This window comes from Aethalodelphis obliquidens, unplaced genomic scaffold, assembly GCF_003676395.1.
Source record: "Aethalodelphis obliquidens isolate GAN/ISIS:26980383/991018 unplaced genomic scaffold, ASM367639v1 scaffold40, whole genome shotgun sequence".
Lineage (NCBI taxonomy): Eukaryota > Metazoa > Chordata > Mammalia > Artiodactyla > Delphinidae > Aethalodelphis > Aethalodelphis obliquidens.
The window spans coordinates 15826119-15851932 of NW_020837984.1; the positions used below are offsets into that span (position 1 = coordinate 15826119).

The 25814-nt window shown below is 36.9% G+C and overlaps 1 protein-coding gene across 7 annotated transcripts in view; it reads left to right on the forward strand.

Moving 5' to 3' along the window:
* ZNF638 (zinc finger protein 638) overlaps positions 1-25814 on the forward strand; it is an 83821-nt gene that overhangs the window by 32640 nt on the left and 25367 nt on the right. For 5 of the 7 annotated variants that reach the window (XM_027131956.1, XM_027131955.1, XM_027131960.1 and 2 more), the window contains 8 exons: positions 11784-11842; positions 12061-12113; positions 20093-20143; positions 22019-22090; positions 22884-22970; positions 23247-23315; positions 23731-23771; positions 25508-25639. In XM_027131956.1, coding sequence (XP_026987757.1) covers positions 11784-11842; positions 12061-12113; positions 20093-20143; positions 22019-22090; positions 22884-22970; positions 23247-23315; positions 23731-23771; positions 25508-25639 — 564 coding nt within the window. The remainder of the gene's footprint in view (positions 1-11783; positions 11843-12060; positions 12114-20092; positions 20144-22018; positions 22091-22883; positions 22971-23246; positions 23316-23730; positions 23772-25507; positions 25640-25814) is intronic. The other 2 variants (XM_027131957.1, XM_027131959.1) reach the window with 2 other exon arrangements.

Here is a 25814-nt window from a genome sequence, read left to right on the forward strand (position 1 = left end):
ACAGTATTAATTCTTCCATTCCAAGAGCATGGTATAGCTTTCCATTTCTTTGAATCCTCTTTTATTTCCTTTATTAATGTTTTATGGTTCTCAGCATATAAGTGTTTCACCTTGGTCAGGTTTATTCCTAGGTATTTTATTTTTTGTGTGCAATTTTTAAAAGCTATTTTTTTTTACATTCCTTTTCTGATATTTCATTGTTAGTGTAAAGGAATGCAACCGATTTCTGAATGTTAATCTTGTATCTTGCTAATTTGCTGAATTCACTTATTAGATCTAGTAGTTTTTGTGTAGAATCCTTAGGGTTTTCTATATATAGTATCATGTCATCTGCATGTAGTGACAATTTTACCTCTTCCCTTCCAATTCAGATATGTTTTATTTCTTTTTCTAGTCCGATTGCTGTGTCTAGGACTTCCAATATGATGTTGAAGAGAGAGTGAGAGTGGGCATCCTTGTCTTGTTCCAGATTTAGCAGGAAGGCTTTCAGCTTTTCACTGCTGAGCATTATATTGGCTCTGGGTTTGTCATAAATGGCTTTTATTATATTGAGATATGTTCCCTCTATTCCCACTTCGGTAAGAGTTTTTATCATGAATGGATGTTGAATTTTTTCAGATGCTTTTTCTGCGTCTATTGAGATGATCATGTGGTTTCTGACTTGTCTTTTGTTAATGTGGTGTATTACATTGATTGATTTGCATATGTTGAACCATCCTTATGAACCTGGGATGAATCCCACTTGGTTGTTGTGTATGATCTTTTTTATGTGTTGTTGAATTTGGTTTCCTGATACTTTGTTGAGAATTTTTACATCTACATTCATCAAAGATATTGGCCTGTAATTTTCTTTTTTGGTGGTGTCTGTCTGGTTTTGGTATCAGGGTGATGGTGGCTTCTTAGAATGTCTTTGGGAGTGTTCCCTCCTCTTCAGTCTTTTGGAAGAGTTTGAGAAGAATTGGTATAAGTTCCTTACATGTTTGGTAGAATTCACCTGTGAAGCCGTCTCGTCCTGGACTTTTGTTTGTGGGCAGTTTTTTTGTTACAGATTCTATTTCAGTTATAGTGATCGGTCTGTTCAAATTATCTATTTCTTCTTGATTCAGTTTTGGTGGGCTGTATGTTTCTAGAAAGTTGTCCATTTCTTCTTAGGTTGTCAGATGTGTTGGCATATAGTTGTTCATAGTATTCTCTTATGGTTTTTTGTATTTATGCAGTATCAGTTGAGATTTCTCCTTTTTCATTTCTTTTTTTGTTTATTTGGGTTCTTGCTCTTTTCTTTTTGGTGAGCCTGGCCAGAGGTTTGTCAATTTTGTTTACCCTTTCAGAGAACCAGCTCTTGTTTTTTTTTTTAATCTCTATTTTATTTATTTACTCCCTGATCTTTATTATTTCCTTCCTTCAGTTGACTTTAGGTTTTGTTTCTTGTTCTTTTTCTAATGCTGTCAGGTGGTAGGTTAGGTTGTTTACTTCAGATTTTTCTTGTTTTTGATGAAGGCCTGTATCGCTATGAACTTCCCTCTAAGAACTGCTTTTGCTGTGTCCCCTAGATTTTGTATGGTTGTGTTTTCTGTCCATTGTTGTTTGTCTCATGGCATTTTTTAATTTCCATTTTGATTTCCTTGTTGACTGATTGGTTTTTTACTAGCATGTTATTTAGTCTCCACGTAATAGTTTTTTTCTCGTTTCTTTTCCTGTGGTTGATTTCTAGTTTCATGCCACTGTGGTCAGAGAAGATTCTCAAAATAATTTCCATACTCTTAAATTCGTTGAGGTTAGTTTTGTGACCTAGGATGTGGTCAATCCTAGAGAATGTTCCGTGTGCACTTGAAAGGAATATATATTCTGGTTTTTTTGGATGTAGTGTCCTGAAAATATCAGTTAAGTCTAACTGTTCTGTTGTATCATTTAGTGCCTTTGTTGCCTTATTGATCCTGTCTTGAAGATCTGTCCATTGATGCGAGTGGGTGTTAAAATCTCCTAGTATTATTGTATTCCTATTGGTTTCTCCCTTTATGTCTGTTAGTATTTGTTTTATGTATTTGGGTACTTCTATCTATATTAGGTCCATATATGTTGATAAGTGTAAAATCCTCTTCCTGTATTGATCCTTTTATCATTATGTAAGTGTCCTTTATCTTTCTTTCTAGCCTTTGCTTTAAAGTCTATTTTGTCTGATATGAGTATCACAACTCCCGCTTTCTTGTCATTTCCGTTTGCATGAAATATCTTTTTTCATCCCCTCACCTTCAATCTATGTGTGTCTTTTGCCCTAAGGTGGGTCTCTCAAAGGCAGCATATTGTAGGCTCTTGTTTTTTTATCCAGTCTGCCACTCTATGTCTTTTGATCAGAGCATTCAGTCCACTGACATTTAAGGTAATTATTGATACATATGTATTTATTGCCATTACAAATGGTGTTTTTCAGTTGATTCTTTGTTTCTACTCTGTTCCTTTCTTTTTCTTTTTGTGGTTTGATGATTTCCTTTTATTTTATGCTTGTGTTCTCTTCTTTTAGGTTTTTGTGAATCTATTGTATGTTTTTAATTTGTGGTTGCCCTGTTTTTCAAGTATGTTAACCCCCTCCTATGTCTGCTTGCTTTAGACTGATAGTCAGATAGGCTCAAACACATTGTAAAAAAAAAAGAAATCTGCATTTTCTTACTCTCCTTCCCCACATTTTATGATGTTATGTCCCTTTTTATATCTTCATGTTTATCCTTTTGCTGTTCCTTGTGTTTATCATTGCTTTCACAAATGGGGTGTTTTGTTTTGTTTTGTTTTTTTCTTTTTGATCTGTATACTGGCTAATTTAAGTGATTTACCTTCCAATTGTGATTTCCTCCCTCCTATTTCTTCTTGCCTCTTTTCCATTTAGAGATGACCTTTCAATATTCTTTTAGCATAGGTTTAGTATTGCTGTACTCTTTTAGTTTTTGCTTGTCTGAGAAATTCTTTATTTCTCCTCCTGTTCTAAATGATAGTCTTGCTGGGTAGAGTATTTTAGGTTGCAGATTTTTCTCTTTCAAGACTTCGAATGTATTTTGCCACTCCCTTCTGGCCTGCAGTGTTTCTGAGAGAAATCAGCTCATAGCCTTATGGGGGTTCCCTTGTAATGAACTCTTTGTTTTTCTCTTGCTGCCTTTAGAATCCTCTCTTTAACTTTTGCCACTTTTATTATGTCTTGGAGTAGGTCTCTGTGGGTTCATATTGTTTGGGACCCTCTGTGTTTCCTGTATCTGGATATGTGTTTCCTCCTTTAAGTTTGGGAAATTTTCAGCCATAATTTCTTCAAATACATTTGCAATTCCCTTTCTCTTTCTTCTCCTTCTGGAATCCCTATTGTGTGTAGATTGACCCGCTTTATGTTATCCCTTAGGTCCCGTATATTGCTTTCATTCTTTTTCATTTGGCTTTCTGTCTGCTGTTTTGGTTGTGTAATTTCTGTTAGTCTTTTTTTCCAGGTCACTTATTCTTTCTTCTGCATTATTCATTCTGCTATTCATTGCCTTGAGCTCAGCTTTTGTCTTAGCAAATGAAGTTTCTCATTTTTCTTGGCTCCTCCGTATAGTTTCATTCGTTTTCACAGTAATATGCATTTCTGTCAATAGCCTTTCTTAACTCTTTCAGTGTTTTCATTACCTCCTTTTTGAACTTAGTATCTATTAGACTGAAGTGGTCTGTTTCGTTGTTGGTTCCTTCAGGGGAATTTTCTTGGTCTTTTAACTGAGAGTGTTTCCTCTGCTTCTTCATTTTGTTTATGTATCTCTTAGTTTGTGAGTGTAGGGGAAACAATTATCTACTGTAGTCTTGGGGAGCTATTTATAAGTGGGAGTGTCCCTGTGTAGCTGGTGTGGGTTTAATATTTTTTTGGCATGAGGGCTGTTTTTGGTTTGGATGCTTGCTGTCTCTTTCCTTAGCATGTGCTGGCTGCTATCCCCTTGATAGGGGTTGCACAGGTGCACAGCTCCTGCAAGCTCCCAGGAAGGCAGGGACAGTGGTTGGCTCCCAGTTGTGGGTCACTCCACAGTGGTAGTGGTGGTTTTCACACCCCCGGGGAGGTGGGGGCAGTGGTTGGCACTGGGTCGTGAGACCCTCAGCAGCAATGGCGGGCCATGCACACTCCCAGGGCAGTTGGCCCCGAACATGGGACCCTCAGCAGTGGTGGGCTGTGCCTGCTCCTGGGAAGGTGGGGGCAGTGACCTGCACCCACTCACAGGGCCCTTGGCATCAGCAGTGGCTTGCACACCCGCCCCTGGAGCTTGTGTAGGCAGTGTCCTGCCGCCTGCGAGTGCACAGAGAAAGAAGCTCCTATGGTGGGCCAGCCTCCTTCCTCCTTGCGTACCCCCCAACAACAGTGGTGCCTTGCCTCTCTGGTGGGCCCAGCTTTCTTCCTGGACTTCCTCAGTTGTGGTGCATTACACCGTAGCCCCCTCAGGGCTGTCTTCACTCAGCCAACCCCAGTAGTCTCCCCAGAGTCTGACCTCTGAAGCCCAAGCCTCAGTACCTAGCCCCCACCCATCCCAGCAGGTGAGCGAGCAGACAAGCGTCTCGGGCTGGGGAGTGCCAGTCGGTATGAGCCTCTGTGCAGGTCTCTCCGCACTTTGCACTCCACACACCTGTTGCTGTGCTTTCCTCTGAAGCCTACCCATCTGAAAGATGTACTTGCCAGCGAGGGGACTTCACAGTGTGTGGAAACCTTTTCTTTCACAGCTCCCTCCCAGAGGCACAGGTCCTGTCCCGATTTCCTTTCTTTCTTTCTTTCCTTTTTTTTAAATTTTTATTTGTTTGTTTGTTTGTTTGTTTGTTTGTTTATGGCTGCATTGGGTCTCTGTTGCTGCGTGCGGGCTTTCTCTAGTAGCAGCGAGCGGGGGCTACTCTTCGTTGCAGTACACGGGCTTCTCATTGCGGTGGCTTCTCTTGTTGCAGAGCATGGGCTCTAGGTGCGCAGGCTTCAGTAGTTGTGGCACACGGGCTTAGTTGCTCCGCAGCATGTGGGATCTTCCCAGACCAGGGCTTGAACCCTTGTCCCCTGCATTGGCAGGCAGATTCTTCCTTTCTTTCTTTTCTATTTTCGTTTGCCCTACCCAGTTACCTGGAGATTTTCTTGCCCTTTTGGAAGTCAGAGGTCTTCTGTCAGTGTTCAGTAGATGTTCTGTGAGAGCTGTTCCACATGTAGATGTTTTTTGGTTTTTGGGGTTTTTTTGCGGTACGCGGGCCTCTCACTGCTGTGGCCTCCCCCACTGCAGAGCACAGGCTCCGGACACACAGGCCCAGCGGCCATGGCTCACGGGCCCAGCCGCTCCGCGGCATGCGGGATCCTCCCGGACCGGGGCACAAACCCGTGTCCCTTGTGTCGGCAGGTGGACTCTCAACCACTGCGCCACCAGGGAAGCCCTATAGTAGATGTATTTTTGATGTACCTGTGGGAATTCCACGTCTTAACTCCTCCACCATTTGATCCCATCTGGTATCTAGTTTTAAGCTGCATTTTCCTGATTGTTATTGAACTTCAACATCTTTTAATATAATTACTAGCTATCTCTATTACTTGTTGTATATATCTTCTCACATTGTTCTGTTAGGTTGTCTTTTTTGTTTTGTTTTGTTTTTAGGTTATTTGTCTTTTAAAAAAATTTCATCTGAAGATGTTCATTATCCTAGACACTAACTTTGTGTTATAAATGAGAAGTATTTTCTTTTAGACTATTGCTTGTATGTATACATATATAAAGTTTTAAGTAATTTCAGTGTACTAAAGTTTATTACCTTTTTTCTTCTTAATGGCTTTTGCTTTCTTTCTTTTATCTTGTTTTAGAAGACCTTTGTACCAGTGCCAAAAAGATATGCTTCCATTATGTTTTAAATCCGTGATTTGTGGTATATGTGTGAATAGTATCAATATTGTTTCCAAAATGGGTAACCAATTAACTGAACACCATTTATGCCTGATTTGTCTTTCCTCATTGATTTGGAAAGCTGTCTTTATGTGTATAAATTATCCTATACACACAGATCTATTTCAGTCTGTTTATTTTTTACAAATACTGTATGGTTTCAATTATTATAACAACTGTAACTTTATAATATTTGCTTAGTTTTCTAATAGAATCCTTTTTCTTTGTTCTTTATTTAAATTTATTTTGGTTAATCTTAAACATTTACTCCTCAGTATTTGTTTCAGAATCAGTTTAAGTTCTCTGAACAATCTTATTGAGAGTTTAAATGATACTATATTGAATTTGTATTGATGTCTTTACAATACTAAATCTTTCTGTCAGAAACGTGGTTTATCTCTCCATTTATTTAGGTTTCATCTAGTGTCCCTCAGCAAGTTTTACATGTTTTTTAAATAAATTTATTTATATTTGGCTGCACTGGGTCTTCATCGCTGTGCGCGGGCTTTCTCTAGTTGTGGTGAGCAGTGGCTACTCTTCGTTGTGGTGCACGGGCTTCTCCTTGCAGTGGCTTCTCTTGTTGCAGAGCATGGGCTCTATGTGTGTGGTCTTCAGTAGCTGTGGCACGAGGGCTCAGTAGTTGTGGCTCGTGGGTTCTAGAGGGCAGGCTCGGTAGTTGTGGTGCACAGGCTTAGTTGCTCCACGGCATGTGGGATCTTCCTGGATCGAACCTGTGTCCCCTGCATTGGCAGGTGGGTTCTTAACCACTGCACCACAAGGGAAGTCCCACATTGTTTTCCATGACATTCTTTTGTAGTGTTTCCATAACGTACATTTTGGAGGAAGTGTTAAATTTAACTTTTATTTATACTTATTTATATACATCATAAATATTATTTCAATTGCTATTAGATAAAAGAGTTTTTATTTATTTTTTTCTCTTATGTTTTCTGGTTAGTTACTACCAGAGTAACGCATCGTCCTAGTTTACTAACACCCGCTATATACATGCCCATTCCATTGTCCCATTGTCCTGATTTGAATAATGAATTACGTGGTGACCCTAGTTATTACCAATTTAGAATTTCTTTCATTTTCAATTAACAGAAAACTTCACCATTGTTTTATTAAACAAATCCGAGGTTTATTTATCTCATAACAGGAAATCTGCAGGCAGGCGGTCCATGGCTGGTGCAGCAGCTCCATACTATCTTCAGGAACCCAGCCTTCTTGGTTTTCTCCTCCACTATCGTTAGCGTGTACCTTTCATTCTTGTTTGTAAGATGGTTGCTGTACCTTCTGGTATTGTTTCTGTCTTCCAAGCAGAAAGAAAGGAATAAAAATCAAGAGCAGAATGGATTTTTATCCCCCCCCCAACCCCTCCAGGAAGAGCAAGTTCCCCAGCAACTTTAACCTACATTTGATTTACCAGAACTGTGACACGTGGCCATGTCTAGTTGCAGAGGATAATAAGGGGAATCAAGAATTGAATGCATAATTTAAAAATTTAAACTTTATCCTGTAGACAGTTAAATGTTACTCAAGGTTTTCAGCAGTGCTATGACATAATGAAATGGATGGATTAGAAAGGTTCATCAGGAAGTGATCTGCAGAATGAATTAGTTGGGCAAATGACTCTGAAGGCAAAGAAAGCTTAGCAAATTGATTAAAGGAAAGAAGAGAAAAGATCACTGATCCAGCTAGAGTGCTCATCTAGCCAGCCAGACTGTTACTAATAATAGTAACGGTTTGGGGTAGATAGTAACCTTGAGAATAGAAAGGAGAAGTAGCTTATACCAGTGACTCTCAAGCAAGACTGGCTGATCATTAAATTTGGAGAACTGGGGAGATAAGTCTTCTTTAATTCTAAAACGTTTAATCTGGGGAAATGGGTGACTAAGGATACATTTAGGGTATTAGAGTGACTTATTGATAAGTTTGGTAAGGCAGCAGTGCAAGTCAGATAGCCCAATCATATTGATTTATTTTTGGCTGCTTTGGGTCTGTTGTTGTGCACGTGCTTTCTCTAGTTGTGGAGAGCAGGGGCTACTCCTAGTCGCAGTGCGTGGATATCTCATTGTGGTGGCTTCTCTTTGTTGCAGAGTACGGGCTCTAGGCATGCAGGCTTCAGTAGTTGTGGCTCGCGGGCTGTAGAGCACAGGCTCGGTAGTTGTGGTGCACAGGCTTACTTGCTCTGCGGCATGTGGGATCTTCCCCGAACAGGGCTCAAACCGGTGTCCCCTGCGGGCGGATTCTTAACCACTGCGCTATCAGGGAAGTCCCCATATTTTACTGTTTTGATTTTCATGGTAATGAATGGGCTCAGTATCAGCACTAGAAACTAGAAAACATGCCATCTACCTGTCAAAAACGTTGATGTTCTTCAATTAAATATGGTTTGGATGGTGCTGAACTGAAGCCTTAGAATGCTAACTCCTGACTTCTGTGTTGTGACTGACCAGAGGGGATCCCCAACAGAACTCTGGTTATGGCTTCTTCAGATTAGAAGTATATGGGACAATCTTCCTGGCCTGTTATCACAGGGGAAGACATTAAGTTTTCCTAATAGAGCAAGCCCAAAATAGGCTTGAAACTCAAACTAGAAAAGAAAGGGCAGCCCTAAAGTTTTCTTGATCCACATCTTAATTTTGGCATGAACAGTCAAAACTACGATGAAACTTTTCTGCCCACGTTTGATATTTCATGTTAGGATAGCCTTGGACTCTGGCTGTGATTCATAGAACATTCTCTTCATTTTGCTACTTCTTGGAGTCAATAATGAAATGTTAGAGAAAAGGTTAAAATTTTCTACATCCCTGTATTTAAGCCTGAAAGATTAAAATATGGGTCTGCACAACTCTGCCAAACTCAGTAACCTTGTTTTTAATCATAAGCCAGCATAGACCTCAATCCTTAATAATGATTCTCAACCAATCTCCTGAAAGCAAGCATTCTTCTTTTCCAGAGAAATGGACACAAGTTGATACTGAAAATTTTCCTTAAAGGAGCAGGAGCCCTTGATAAAAAAGTAGAATCAGATTTTCCAACAAACAGTACCCTTGTAATTGTAAAATAGTGCTGCAGGTCAACCCTTTGCAAAAACAAAACAAACAAGACTTTAAAATTTTTAATTTACTGTTTTCAGCAAGATTCACGGGGACATTACATCTAAAACCTAGAGCAAGCAGCCAGCTTAGATTTAAGAAGACTGAATGGAAACAAAAGCAGTGCTGGGAAGCAGTGAACAGTGGTTTGAGTGTTATGGAAAATCTAATGAATAACAGAGATAAAACTGCAGAGATACAAGCAATTCAGAAGAGAGTTTAGTTTTACTTTAATTCAGAAACTATTTCTTGAACATCTGTTATGTGTCCGGCATTATGGTACATGCAGAAGATGCAGTGATGAACGAGGCAGATGTGCTTCCATTCTTCTTAGAACTTATTGTCTATTAAGGAAGGTTAAAAAGTCTAAAATGATTAAGAGGAAAGGCATGGTGGATACGTCTAGGAGACCCAATCTGCATATAACTGGAATTTCAGAAAGAGAACATCACTTAAAAACTGGTAAAGATGTTAATTTTCATAGTTATATAAAGGTGCAAGCTATAGTGATCCAGGCAGAAACAGTATAAACGTAAAAAGTAGACTAGCCTTAGATAGCCAAGCAACACATTCTCAAGGTTGAGTGGAAAAAAAGATTGATTGTAATGCAGTACATGCATTTCAAGTCAAATCCCAAGTTGTATGTTAGGACCGTATTCTCAGACACGTATGGGCTCGAAGAACGTTTCATCAGTCTATCTTTCCGAGAATATTGCTATCAAAATGAACAACTTAAGAAATGGAGAAGTTATGATATAAAATGATTGGTGTGTAGAGTAAGATCCAAATAGTTTGTATCTTTATAAAATAACATAAATTGTAAAAAAAAAAGTTACTTAAAATTAAAAACAATAATGATTTTGGTCTAAAATATGTCATCAGAAATTGGCATGGGGACTTCCCTGGTGGTGCATTGGTTAAGAATCCTCCTGCCAATGCAGGGGACACGGGTTCAAGCCCTGGTCCAGGAAGATCCCACATGCCACGGAGCAACTAAGCCCACGTGCCACAACTACTGAGCCTGCGCTCTAGAGCCCGCAAGCCACAACTACCGAAGCCTGTGCGCCTGGAGCCTGTGCTTCACAACAAAAGAAGTCACACCTGCACACCGCAACAAAGTGTAGCCCCTGCTCGCCACAACTAGAGAAGGCCCACGCACAGCAACAAAGACCCCATGCAGCCTAAAATAAATAAATAAATTTTTTTTTTAAGTGGCATGGAAGCCAAGGTGTAAGGGCTTTTAAATTCATACAGAAGAAATCAGGGGATTCACATTTCTTTTAACACTGAAGATACCCATTAGTAGAATAAAAGTAGGAGGATGATTATCTTCTAAACCATTGGGGTGAGGAAGATGTTTGGGATAAAATCCCATATAGAACAAAAGGAAATGGCAAGGTTGCCCCAAAAGAACAGAAAACATAAAATAACATGACAACAATTTTTGTTAAGTTCAGATCAGTTTAACACATTTATTGAATGTTCACTAATTGCCAAGCATGGTTTTAGGCACCAGTGATAGCGAAGAGGAGAAAGACCACAAGGAAATTAAACATATATATATATATATATACACACTATGTCTATTAACAGTAAGTGCTGTGGAGAAAAGTAACAGAAAAGGGAAACAGAAGTGCTCTTTTTGGGGAATGAGGAGCCGTGCAACTTTCCATAAGGTAGTTATAGAAGCTCTCATTGAATAGGTGATATTTGAACAGACACCTAAAGGAGATGAAGGAGCAAACTGTTCCTTGGATTGAGGGCATTCCGGAGAGAAGGAACAGCAACTGCAAAAGGCTTCTCAGGTCCATGCCTATGTAGTTTGTTTTGTTTGAGAAGTATAAAGGATGCTTTAGGATTGGAAGTAGAGGATGGGGAGAAGTATGTGGTAGTTTGGGGGTAGAGAGTGCATGGAATGTGTGGTGTAAACGCTTAAGTATTAGCTTTTTCTCTGAGTGTGATGAAAGGTTTTGAGTTTAGGAATGGCAAGATCAATCTGGTTCTATGTTTAAAATGGAGTGAGGGTGGGTGAAAAGGCAAAGACAGAAGCGGAGACCATTATGAGTCTATTACGGTAATTAAAGGAAAAGATTGGACCAGAGTGATAGCAGTTAGACATCAGAAATATTATAGCACTGTTTGTTTTTTGTGTTTTTTTTACGCCCCCTCCCCCCCAATAATAAGACTATAATTCCTCATTAAATATGACAGCCAGAATCCCGGCTTCTGTTCACAAAAATGCCGTGTATTTAGCCTATGCTAGGCACCAGACCGCGGACGCTCAGTACTGGCAAAAAAGGAAATGCCCTGCCCTCATGGCACTGCCATTTTTTTTTTTTTTTACATCTTTATTGGAGTATAATTGCTTTACAATGGTGTGTTAGTTTCTGCTTTATAACAAAGTGAATCAGTTATACATATACATATGTCCCCATATCTCTTCCCTCTTGCATCTCCCACCCTCCTTATCCCACCCCTCCAGGCGGTCACAAAGCTCCGAGCTGATCTCCCTGTATAGCACTATTTGAAATAATGTTTTTGAAAGGTAGTGATAAGAAAATGTAGATAAGTGATAAAAGGCAGGTTGTAAAATTACACTGTATGATCACAAATTGAAGAATTTCTATCTATAAATAGAAAACGGTGATTAACATTTATACTTTAGGGTAGGAATATTTTAGATTTATGTACGTGTGTGTTTCTTATGCTTTTGTGTATTTTCTAAATGGTTTTTTATAATTGGGGAGGAAACTAAATTTTTCAAAATATTTTTCTTTCATAGAACAAAGAGGTGAAGAAAAAGATATCAGATTCAAAGAAAACATCTGCATCTACTTTAAAGTAAGTAATTCCATCATCTCCTATGTGAGAATGACTATGCATATGAATTAAAATTTTTAAATTTTACAATGACATTTTTAATATATTTTATCATCCTGACTCCAGTTTAAATGGGGCATCATTCAAACTGAATTATTTTAAACTTTTTTAGATTTAAGCTTTGCATCTTTAGAAGTTAGAATTTTATTCTTTGCTAAATTTTTTTCTCCTTTTAATAGAAAAGATACAGATGCTTCCAAGGCTGTTGAAACTGTGACTTCAGCTTCTGCTAGTAAGTTGTTACTTTCAGTACTCCTCCAAATGAGTATGTTTTGTCAGATGACTAGAAACTTCTTGTAAGATGATGCTAGGAAAACATTATTCATTGTGCTTTAGGAGAAGGGGGACCCACACTGGCTCCTGTATTAAGCTAATGGTTAATGTTAAGTGTTTAATTATGAAATCTCTTGTGGAATAAATATAAGGACTCAATGAGATAATGTATGCAAAGTACCTATCATAGTTCCATAGTTAATAGCTATTTAGGTTAATTTTGCAGTGTCTGTCTCCATTCCCTCCCAGTAAACTGGTAAGACAAAACATAAAGGTATGTTAAGATTGCTTGTGTGGTCCCCTTTGATTTTGAAAGTCTGCTAAGAACCAAAAAGTAAACAAAAAAGACTAAACAGAAATAGATGATATTACACTCATGTGTTATTTCTTTACACACAGGCAAATACTTCAGGTCTTTATTATGAATCTAGCTAAATGAATTTTGCATACAATTTTAAACCCAGTTTATTTATTTTTTTCTCAGTCCATTTAGGATTGGAAATGTCGAGAGAAAAAAGTTATTGCCAAAACATACACTCTTGAATCTAGTAAACAGTGTGATAGTGAAGGACAAGACATAAACAATATATTAGGAAACTTAAATTGTGTTTTGTATGTTATCTTTTTGAAAGGTAGGTAGTTCATGGATTTATATTCAGAATAGATAAAAGAGTTTTTGGTATTAGAACTAATATTCAAGTGACTGGAAAATTGGATTGTGTAGAATATCTCAATTTTCCATAATGTTTAGTTGGATAGTGTCCTGAAGTTATTGGAAGTTAGTGGAGGTGACTATGAGTGGCTTCTGGAAGGCAATAAATTTTTACTAAAGTTTTAAATGTGAACGTGTAAACGGATAATATTTAGAGGCAGAAGATTACTTCAGTTAGGCAGATGACATAAAAAAGGTAACAGAAAGGCCTTGAAGATTAGTGCTGGGGTGTTTTTTAATTTGACCCCATTAACAGCATTTCTCAAAATGTGTTGCGTGAAAGACTTATTCATAGAACATGTTTTGGATCAGATGAAGGTTAGGATATGTATTATACCTTTTTTTTTCCTTTAAAAAATAATCCACAAACCCATTCACTTTATGAAATCCTGCAGGAAAGAAACCTATTTAACTTTGTTTAACCCACTGTTTCCAAAGCTTGGATAAGTGCACCCCATTTTTTCTGTGTAAGACCTAGTAATAATTGGTACAAACTCCGGGAAATTTCCTTAGAGAATAAAGAACCACTAGTTGTTTAGGATTCTCATGTAGATTGGATACATGGAGTGATTGAAAAATCCTATTGAGAAAACATTTGGGATTCACTTTCAGGTAATTAGGACCTGATATTAAAAGGTTAATTAAAATGATCTGGGATGCTAAAATCTGAATTTTTATTATACAGAATTTTTTAGTGGATAATATATAAAAATTAAAAAAATAATTTAAAAATTTCAATGTTTCAGGCCGGATGGAGTTTTCTAAACGAATGTGGTAATGTTGATTATAATAAAATTTAGCTGCGGTGATTTCTTTGCACTGGGGGAGAACATTGCTAAATATCAGGTATCAAGGAATATCTATGGGAGATATCATTTAGTCAATCACATGACATTGAAAGTGGGATACTTAGGAAAATTTTTTGTTAAGTTTAAGGTTTGAATTTTGGGAATGGCCCTAACATAATAAAAGTAATGCGTAGGGGGAGAAGTGCTTCAAGTTAAGTACTTCCTCCCTTCTAATATAAATGTAGAAAGAAAGAGAGGAGCCCAAGGCTGAGAAAGTGTCAGGTGAGAAAGATAAGATAGCTTTTTGAGATCAGCAATGTCAGATTGAAGAGGGATAGGAAGTCAGGGTAGTTTTAAGGAGAACTTTGGAGGCTTCCCTGGGGGCTTCCCTGGGGGCTTCCCTGGTGGCGCAGTGGTTGGGGATCCGCTTGCCAGTGCGGGGGACACGGGTTCGAGCCCTGGTGCAGGAGGATCCCACATGCCACGGAGCAGCTAGGCCCGTGCGCCACGGCTGCTGAGCCTGCACTCTGGGGCCCGCGAGCCACAGCTGCTGAAGCACGTGTGCTGTGGCAGCTGAGGCCCGTGTGCCTGGAGCCTGTGCTCTGCAGCGGGAGAGGCCACCGCGGTAAGGGGCCTGTGCCCCGCAGCGGGGAGTGGCCCCCGCTCATTGCAACTAGAGAGGGCCCGCGTGCACCAGCGAAGACCCAATGCAGCCAAAAATTAAATAAATGAATAAATAAATAAATTTACTTTTAAAAAACAAAGAGAACTTTGGTTATAAGCACAAATCTAAAAGGATGTAGGAAAGTACAGGGAGGGAGCAAAAGCCTAATTTTATCAGAAAGGGAAACTTTAGAACTTTTACCCAGTGCTAATTACTTAGCACTCGGCTATATGCCCATAATTAGATGCGTTTTATAAAGTGGTTAGGATACATCAGAGAGTTATTTCTAAGTAGTTTATAGTTTAACTTGTGCCAGAAGACAGAAAACAAGGGAAAGAAACTTGCCATGGTTACACTATTTATAGTAGGCAATTTGTTATTTCACTTAATATTTCAGACCACCGTATGAGTATAGTTCATACTGTTCTCCTTTGATAGATGAGGAAACAGATTCAGAGAGGTTAAATGACTTACTCAAGGTCACATGGAAGAGTTAGTATTCAAACCCAAAACTGTATGCTTCCCAGGCTTTTCACCTATACTAAAGTACCTCTCTGAGAATGAAAACTTGTTCTATATCTCCTTTGATTGCTCTTCTTTTATCTTCCCTTCATTGTTTCCCTAAATGTCTGTTCCTCTTCTCATGTCCTACTTTTCTTGCTGGTTGATTTCTTTCCTTTCCATATCTTTAAGGACCAGTGACATCTCCCATACATACATAAACCTCTTCTGCCCCCTCAAGTTTATGCCTCATTTTCTTATATTATCTAACAACACCACTAGTTATCCAGTGTAGGAATCTATTAGTAATCCTTTACCCTGTCTTGTCTTCTTTTTTGTCCCATCCAGTTCAAACTTAAATAACATCCTTCCTCTTCTCATCCAATAGGTGGCTGATTCAAATTAGTTCTCTCTTGAATATACCTCGAATTATCTCACCTTTACTCCATCACAGCTGTAAATGTTTTAGTTTAGACTCACATTTGAATTTTTGAAGATAGCCTCCCGACTGGCGATTTTTATTCTACTCTGCTCCGGTATTAACACTCTTGCCCTGAGGTCACTTTAAAGCAGATCTGATCATTCCACTCCTAGTGACCCACAGGGGAAAACCCAAATTCTTCATAACGACCCCTTCCCCTTTGGCCCAGATGACTTTTTCAATCTCTTGTCACGCAACTGTATATTATGTTTAAGCTACTCAGAATGGTTTATTTTCCAGCTGTGCGATTTCATTTCTCGGGTCTTTATGCTATCCATTTGTGTGGAATCATTGTCTAAATTCCAGTTAACTTCACTTAGTAAGCGCTTATGAAGTAGCTATTTAGTAGGTGCTAGGCCTCGTGCAAGGTATTGAAAATACAAAGTCAATTAAGACTCCTTTTGGAGGGTCGAGGTGGGGCAAATTCTAATTTATCTTTCAAGGCCCATCTCAGATGAAGCTTCTTTGTGATACCTTCCCTGACTCCTAGGCAGTTAAATGCTCCCAACTCCCTCCTAGAAATACTGTATTGTGTACGTTAAATTACTTGGTATTAATAGGTTGTTAATAAGTCTGTCTCTTTCACTTGGCTGGGTAAGGGAATATTTGTAGTTTTATTTTTCTGTACCCTAATATCTAATGTGGTGTAAGGGTTAATGAATAAATATTTGCTGGAGGAAGAGTATAGGGATACTCAAATCACATTTGTATTAGTGTCATAACTGAACCCATGGAAGGCAACTAGAGATTATCATACTAAGTGAAGTAAGTCAGAAAGAGAAAAATAAATACCATATGATATCATTTATGTGGAGTCAAAAATATGACACAAATGAACCTATTTATTAAACAGAATCACGACATAGAGAATATGTGGTTGCCAAGGGGGAGGGGGGCAGGAGAGGGATGGATTGGGAGTTTGGGATTAGCAGATGCAAACTGGTATACATAGAATGGATAAACAACAAGGTCCTACTGTATGGCACAGGAAACTGTATTCAGTATCCTGTGATAAACCATAATGGAAAAGAATATGAAAAAGAATGTATATATTTGTATAACTGAGTCACTTTGCTATATAGCGGTAATTAACACAACATTGTAAATCAGCTATACTTCAATAAAAAAAAATAACTGAACCCTTGGAAAAACACATAGGGAACCAAAATTTTCTGATTTGTCATTCTTGAATTAATGATTTTTTTCTTCTCTAAGATTTTATTGGTTTCCTTTTTCTTTTTTGCGATACGTGGGCCTCTCACTGTTGTGGCCTTTCCCGTTGCAGAGCACAGGCTCTGGACGCGCAGGCTCAGCGGCCATGGCTCACAGGCCCAGCCGCTCCGTGGCATGTGGGATCTTCCCGGACCGGGACACGAACCCGTGTCCCCTGCATCGGCAGGCGGACTCTTTTTTTTTTTTTAAGTGCATGTCTCTTTATCTTTTCAATTCCCAGATGAAAATGACTTTTTTTGTTTAAGTCAGTTATTTCCCCAGTAAAAGCACTCTGCCCAAATAGTTCCCACATGTGAGTTCCAGCAAACCTTAAAGGAAGTAATAACTCTAGTTCTGATTTCAACTATTCCATAGCATGCAGAGGAAAGGAAAACATTCTTTAAAAGGGAGTATGGAGGGGGAGGGGAAACAGGAAGGAAAAAACAGGCTAATACCAACATCGAATGCTGACAAAGACACTGCACACTTAGCACAATGGCTAAAATAAGAAAATAGTAATACCAAATGCTATTGAAGATGTGGAGAAACTTGAACATTGCTGGTGGGAATGTAAAATGGTATGGCCATTCTCGAAAAAAGTATTGTAGTTTTTTAGCAAAACTAAACGTGTGCTCACCATAAGACCCAGCAGTTACACTCTTGGGCATTTATTTCAGGCAAGTGAATTACATTTCACACAAAACCTGTTCACACAAAACCAGTACACAAATATTTATAGCCTCTATTAATAGCCAAAAGCTGGGAGCAACCCTAATGTCCTTCAGTAGGTGAATGGCTGATTAAATAAACCGTGTTATGTCTGTAGCATGGAATACCTACCACTTAGCAATTAAAAGGAATGAATTATTGATACATGCAACAACTTGGATGGATTACAGAGCAATTGTGCTGATTTTTAAAACTCAATCTAAAAAAATTATGTATTGTAAGCTTCTATTTACATAACATTCCTGAAATGATAAAATTAAAGAGATAGAGAACAGATTAGTGGTTGTCAGGGATTCTAGGGGAGGGAGGAGATGGCTCTTTCTATAATGGGTAGTAGGAAAGATACTTGTGGTGGAACTCCTCTTTGTTTTGACTGATGATCACCATAATCTACACGTATATGATAGAATTTCATAGAACTAAATATACGTTACGCGCATGCAATCTGGGGAAATTGGAATGTTTGTAAATTACATCAATGTCAGTTTCCTGTTTATGATATAATACTTAGTTATGCAAAATATTACCATTAGAGGAAAGTCCGTGAAGGGTATATGGGATCTCTCCCTATTATTTCTTACAACTCCATGTGAATATACAGTAATCTCAAAATTAAAAGTTAGAGAAATGTTTTAAAATGCTGATAAAGCTATCATACTAAATTGGAATTATAGAACAGTTTCACTTCTGAATATTTGATGTAAAGTTTTTAAGTAAAATTTTAGTGTCTGGAAGTATATTAAATGAATAACATAGTATGCCCAAGAGGGGGACGAGGGTCATGTCAGAAGTATAAAGATGGTTCAAAATTAGGAAATCTGTCAATTCCATTTACTATATTAAATAGAGGGAGATAAATGCTGAGAAACTCTTAAAGTAGGTGACTACTTCCTTAATATGATAGTGTGTTTGTGTATACATACTTTATTTATTTATATGCATAACAAATACGCATATATCAAGTCAAAAGCCAGCATATGCTTAAGAGTTAAACAGTAGAAGCATTCCCATTAAAGTTGGGACCAAAACAAGGGATACTCAACATCACTTCTATGAGTTAAAATAAATACTGTTCTAAAACTAATAGCCATTAGCTGGTGCACTACAAGTCAAGAGGCATAAAAATTGGAACGTATGATAAAACATTATTGTTTGCAAATATATACGTATGATGGAAAACCCAATAGAATCTATTGAAATGCTATTAAATAATTAGACATCTTAATTCTCTAAATTACTATAAAGTTTTAATTGCTTTATTACATAAAAAAGAACCATTCATACTAATATACTAATAAAATATTAATATACTAATAAAATATTCCATTTATAATAAAAAAGGTAGAAGCTATGAAAACTTTTAAATACTAAGAGGCATAAAATAAGACTTAAATGAGAAAACAGCTCATTTTTGGATAGAAAGCCTTTCACCATTATAATATGCCTTTTTTTCTTATATTAAAAGATAAATATTAGGAACCTAATACCAGTAAAGATTTTTTGAATTTATATAAGCTGATAATAAAGTTTATACATAGAATAGACAAGAAAATTCTGCAAAGGAAGAGTAATTAGGACAGAACAGCACTAACAGATATTAAAATATATTACAAAGTTAAAAGATTCATATAGTTTCATATAATTGCATAAATAGACAAAAGATCAGTAGGACAGAATAGATTCCATGAATACTCCCCCAAGCATATGGAATATCAGTAAATCATTATGGTAATATTTCAGATTAGCAGGGAAAAGATGAATTATTCATTAAATTGACTAGCCTCTTTGTAAAGTATATAGTTTATAGTATCAAAATAAATTACAAGGGACTTCCCTGGTGGCGCGGTGGTTAAGAATCTGCCTGCCACTGCAGGGGACACGAGTTCGAGCCCTGCTCCGGGAAGATCCCACATTGCAGTGGAGCAACTAAGCCCGTGCGCCACAACTGCTGAGCCTGCGCTCTGCAGCCCGCATGCCACAACTACTGAAGCCCACACGCTTAGAGCCTGTGCTCCGCAACAAGAGAAGCCACCGTAATGAGAAGCCTACGCACCTCAACGAAGAGCAGCCCCCGCTCGCCACGACTAGAGAAAGCCTGCGCACAGCAACGAAGACCCAGCGCAGCCAAATAAATAAACAAATAAATTACAGCTGGATCAGAGATTTAACATGATACATAGACAGTAGTTAAAAGTATTGAAAGAAAATGTGGAGGGTTTTTTGGTTTGTTTTTAATTTCAGAATGAGAAAGTCCTCCCCTATCAGGAAGACATTGATTACACGAAAATATTTTTGTATAAGTATTTCTCATAACTTTTTAAAAGGTTGTTACCTATATGATACAAATTAATTTTAATGTATAAAGAACTCTAATAAGAAAATCCTCAAAACCCAAAAGATAAATTGGCAGATATTAAGAATAGACAGATCACAAAGAAATAGAGATAAATTTACACATATGAAAATTGACACAGCTTTACTTAAAATTTAAGAAACAAAGATTAAATCATACTAGTTTCTAACTCAGATTGGAGTGATTAATAACTTCTTTTACATACTGTGTTTGTGTGGAAATGGGAAGCCCCACTCTTGTATACTATTGATGAATATTAATTGGTACAACCTTTCTGGAGGACAGTTTCATGTTTGTTAAAATTTAAATCTATCCCTTTGTCTCAGCAAGTCCATGGCTAAGAATTTGCCTATAGTTATAGTTCCATGGGCATACAAAGATGAGTGTAAGGATGTTTCTTGCAGTGTTTTTACCAAAATTATGCTAAGTTAGCTCTTTCCTAAATCTAAGTGATGTTTTTTGTAATGTGATACTGATATATTTTTCTTGTTATTTTAGCCAAACCTGGACAAACCAAGACATCTGCAGCCAAAGTAAATAAATCTTCAGGTATGTTTTCTATATTAGGATCCTAAACATGTTAACTTTAAATTATTTAAGCAGTCTTTATCAGTAGTTTTGGATCTCATGTGACACAGTGTGTGCTGAATATATACCAATCTGTGAAATTTGTAGTCATCTAGAAGTTTTGAGAAAGCAAGTTTAGTAGATAATGCTCTTTCCTTGCAGTGATTATCAAAATAAAATAATTTAACTGGCAAACTGTTTCTCATGATGAATATTGGCGATATTTCCGTCTTTCTCTTTTATTGAGGTCTTCTCTGTTTACTTTCTTTTATAAACAAACTTACAGCAAATTATGTTCTCTTTGCATTTTTATGGGCCATAGTGGATTTTAAAGTAATTATTAATTTTTTTCTCCTTCCTCTAGCATTATTCCCATTTCTGTTTTTCCTCCCATTTCTGCGAAATGCCGGTTAATTCAGTCATCTTTTTAAGAGGATAGAGATCAATGTATTACATTGTCTTTATAATGGTAGGAAGGAAAGGAGGCGGTCTTGAACCACTGTTGGTGGCAGATCCATAATTATCATATAGTAGTTTCTTAGAAGCAGTAATCTGAGGGAGTCAGGTGTGGCTAGAAAACATGTTTTGAAGATGCACTTATTTAGCAAACAGTTTGATATTACTTTAATAGTAAGTTTATAGGAGTCATTGGTGGAAATCTGGGGGAGTGGGTGCTAAAACCAGTAGCTTCCCCCTTGAGTGTTGGAAATTAATTCTAGATATTTTTTCCTTAAGTTCTGGTACCCAACTAGAAGTAGTAAAGTGAATCGACTTGTGGTAGTAACACAGGATAGTGAAAGAAACACCTTAAGAGCTCATGGGGCTAAGGTTACTGCAGTGTGACAAAACTTGGGAATTACTAAGAAATGACTGGTTGAGTGACAGTCTATAAAGATTGGTATTTCTCTTATGAGCAGTAATTAAGGTCTGTCTTTGGATATAAAGTGTGGATTTGTAAACTATTCTGATTAAATTTTGCAGATGTCGGTAATTCTTTTTGTTTAATAACTTCAAAAGCATGGTCATATTCTCACAGAAGGTCCTGTTAGGTAGTTAAGGCAGTTACCACCCTGGTTTATAAATGGGGAAACGTGCACAGAAATCAGTAAATTCCCCCAGGCTTCACACCTTGACTTGGAATTCAACTTGAATTCACTGACTTGTGATCCTGGGCTTTTTCCTTATACTACCTTGCTCATTGGGCATCCTAATTTTCAGAGCTAAACCTCCTGTTGCTCTCTGAATGCAGAGGTTTTTGACTCTGGTAATCTTTTTAGTGACACTTAGATGATCACAGTCTTTATAAACAGCATCATTTTGGAATATAAGCAACAGTAATATACATATGTAGAAAGAAGGGTCAGACAGTTTAAATAATCCTGTTCAGATAGGGCCCATTAGGAATGAGTCAAAATAGTCTCTATGTGGGCTGACAATGATGTAGGTATTCTTAAGTGCTTTTTAATCAACTGGGAGCCAAGGAAGCATGAGCTGGGAGGTCCTCAATATAACTGCTTTTGGAGCCATTAAAGGCATCATGGGATTGTGTTTATATCCTTGAGGTTAGTAATTTTGCTTCTAATTACTAAGTTGATACACACATTTAGAGATCTGTGTAACTTGCCTGAACCCTGTTTTTAAGTACCCCAAAGGGGAGGTGAATTCTTATTTCAATGATATTTTTCTTCCTAAAGAAATTATCATTTCTAATTCAGCAAATGACCTGTGTCCCTAAAGATGATAGCATTTTGTTTTGAATAAAATATAGTTTGTTGCTCTTATATCCTTTGTGAGGTTCTTTGGGAATTGTTGATACTAGTTAAATAAATCAGTTTTGACTAAGCTTTTGTGATTTAGGGAAATCAGCGGGTTCTGTAAAATCTGTGGTAACAGTAGCTGCTAAAGGTAATAAAGCTTCAATCAAAACAGGTAAGACTGTTGGAAAAGAGAGGTTATATTAAGTTTATTCTTAATTCTGCGTTAAAGAATGTAATAAATATGATATCAAAAGCAAGTTTTAATTTGTAGTATGTAATAACATCTTGAAAAGTTTAGTAAATAATTCTTTGATATTTAGAACCTGACACACATATGACTTGTGTTTTTTGATGCTTTGGTCTTTGACAGTATCTGCCATTGCGGTTACATTTTTGTTTAGGAAACATTTCTGACAGCCATATAATCATAGGTTGCTCTGCCACTTTCCCCCCGTTTAATCTTTTTTTTACTCATTTTTTTAGAGCTGTCACTTCATATTACCTTCCCCAGCTTGTAAAATTCCTCTGATACTTGTTACTTTAAAGATTTTCTTTCCATGTTACAAGGATGTATCCTCCATAAAGAAATGGAACACTAAATTGTAACGTGTTGAAAATAACATGATCCGTTTATTAATATATTTTTCCAATTGACTAATGTAATTTTAAAGAATCTTCGTGGAAGTTATAATGATTTTTATGTGTGTGATTATGGTGTACTTTTGCCACATGAGGATTTCATAATTTGTGAATCATTAATAGCCCTCAACAAAAGTTGTATCTCAGTTTAAATTTGCTTTTAATCTTATTGGTAAACAGATACTGAAAATAAATGGAAATAAATATGTGGAAAAGAGCTGCTTTTATAATGAAGTTGAACTACTTATTTACTAATATATTAGTATGAAACATGCTAAATGACTGAATAGACCCTTAGAATAATGGTTCAACTCTACTTTTAAAAGCAAAATCTAGTGGAAAGAAGTCTCTAGAAGTCAAAAAGGCTGGAATTGTCAAATACAAAGACGCCAATAAACCTGTGATTGTACCAGGTAAGCTGGAAATGCTGTCATGCAGTGCTTTCTTTTCATTAAATCCTATTGGTATACACTCTAGGTATATTTTGAAATAAAATTTTTTGCTTAAAAATCTTCAAAAGGATTATTTGGTGTTTCAAAGGAAAACTTGTATTAGCTTTGTCTTAAATCAGGTCAGCCTAAGGAGACTCGAAGTAACAAAATAAACTAGCTTAAGTTCCTCTTTAGATTCGTTAGTTTAATTATATTAGTGTATTTTTCTAGACTATTAAAGCAGACTATTTCATGCAGAAAACTCTGAAATAAAGACGAGTGTGGAAGTCAAAGCCACTGAAAATGGTGCTAAAGAAACTATTTCAGGTAGGTTAATAGAAATTTTATTTTGTTCTTTTATGTTTAAAGATAGAAAATTAAATTTTAGGAAAATAATTTTGTGTCATATATATATATATATATATGTGTGTGTGTATATATATATATACACATATATATTTCAATACCAGAGTCATACCTAAGTGAAATTAGGAGTATTATGATTCACATCTTCACCTTGTCTCTTGATTAGTCTGAAATTTTGCTCTCAGAAAGAATAAAGCTGAATGTATTATTGAAAAGCCAGTGTTATTTATGTAGCTATATCCTACTTAAATTCTCTAGTCTTTTGCCCACTGTATACATTTTCAGGTAGCTACTATTTAATCCATTGTGGAATAAAGTGGGATCTTGATAAATAAAGTATATCTGCATGAATTCTTATTTTATTTTGTATCTTAAGAAGCTGCTTTGGAGGCCACAGAAAATGAACCAGTTAACAAGGTCAGCTTTTATATTTTACTTATTTTTATAAAGCTTAAGAAATTTTGACACAATGTATTTTTCTTACTATAAACCTAGGTAAAAAATACACAGATTTGGTATGGTGAAAAATCCTGGTCATTGGAGACTTCTAAAATATGGTTTGAGTTAAAAAAAATCTTGAGTTACAAAAATTTAGGTGCAGATTATCAATAAATGTACATGTTATTGAGGATTACTTTTCACTGAGAAGAAAATGTTAGGCCAGTTGGGTTTTTGAATAGATAACAGGTTGTCAAATGAGAACCCATGGAATTTTGTGAAATTTCTTTTTCCTTAGAAGCGAATTGGAGATATGTTAGTATTTAGAATACCATTTATTTTTTGTGTTTTTAGAGGAGCAAGTGGAGTTTGCAGTTCTATTTGAAGGGCATAAAGTTCACTTTATTGTTTTCATGTGCTTATATCTGTTATTATGAATATATTAAGATTTCATTAATTTAGACTTTACTGGTTAAGATCTTGAGATCCTTCAGGTGCTCAGGGTAAGTTTATTTTAGACTGGTTGCTCCATTCTTCAAGTAGTAACTAAGTAAGTAGTATGTGTTAACTTACTGTTTTGTTTTAAGAAGAATATTGTAAAACACCAGTAGAGTATCTTAGATTTACTTACTGCACTTTAGAAAGAATCTTTTTTTTATACATATATAAACTTATTCATCTTATTTATTATTTTATTTTTGGCTACGTTGGGTCTTCGTTGTTGCACGCGGGCTTTCTCTAGCTGTGGCGAGCGGGGGCTACTCTTTGTCGCAGTGCACAGGCTTCTCATTGCGGTGGCTTCTCTTGTTGCAGAGCTACGGGCTCTAGGCACACAGGCTTCAGTAGTTGTGGCACACAACCTCAGTAGTTGTGGCGCACAGGCTTAGTAGTTGTGGCACACGGGCTTAGTTGCTCTGCGGCACGTGGGATCTTCCTGGACCAGGGCTCGAACCTGTGTACCCTGCATTGGCAGGCGGATTCTTAACCATTGTGCCACCAGTGAAGCCCAGGAATCATTTTTGAACACAATTTACTTGCTAGTTAAAAATCATTCTCAACTAGCTTATGAAAATTATAATTTCCCACCTTCCCCCACCAAAAGAAAAGTCGCAAGTTGCCACATTTATGCCTTTGGGGATTTTGCCAACATCCACTAAAGGAAAAGTTGGCATTTATGAGAGTGATCTTGAAGAATAAAATAGATCTGAGAGAAGAGAAGGCAGAAATGAAAGTATTTACTTTGTAGTGGGGATTGGGTTATGGGGTAAGGATCCTAAGAGACTAGGTAAGCTTTTTTATATTGCCAACAAGGGATTATTTTACTCAGTAAGATAAAAGAATATGGACCAATTTGGAGCATGGGGATCTTAGCATCACAAGGCACAGGAATGGCAACAGTACATGAAAGGAAGGAGCTGTAGTCAGAGACAGGCAAACCTGTGTTTTTAAATTTATTTTAAGCAGTGGTTGCAGAAGAGAACTGAAGACCTTGACTAGATGACAGATGGTATGACTGAATTATTCTGTGTACTTGAAGAGTGGAAAAGTGCATTTTGTTTTGTTTTTAATTTGTGGTTTAGACCAGCCTTCTGAATTAATCAGATTTAGTATTAAATATAATTTAAATACTAACATAACATATGATCTGCAGTGTAAATTTAAGTAAATATAACAGCAGTTAAGTTTTAATGTCAATTCTTAAATTGGTTTTGAAGGAAACAGAAGAAATGTGTGTGGTACTTATTTCTGATTTGCCTAATAAAGGATATTCTATTGAAGAAGTTTACAACCTAGTAAAACCATTTGGTGGTTTAAAGGATATTTTGATTTTATCATCTCATAAAAAGGTAAGAGTTGAAAATAGTTGTGAATTCATGTTGTCCGCAAGCACATTTTGAAAAACATTAACTTCACAAAACTAGGACGAAAGGGTTTAAGAGCAGCACCTCAGAATAAGCTGTCTCAAGTTAAGGCATTTTTAAAATATAAAACACAGATAATCCTTTATTTTAAAAATACATT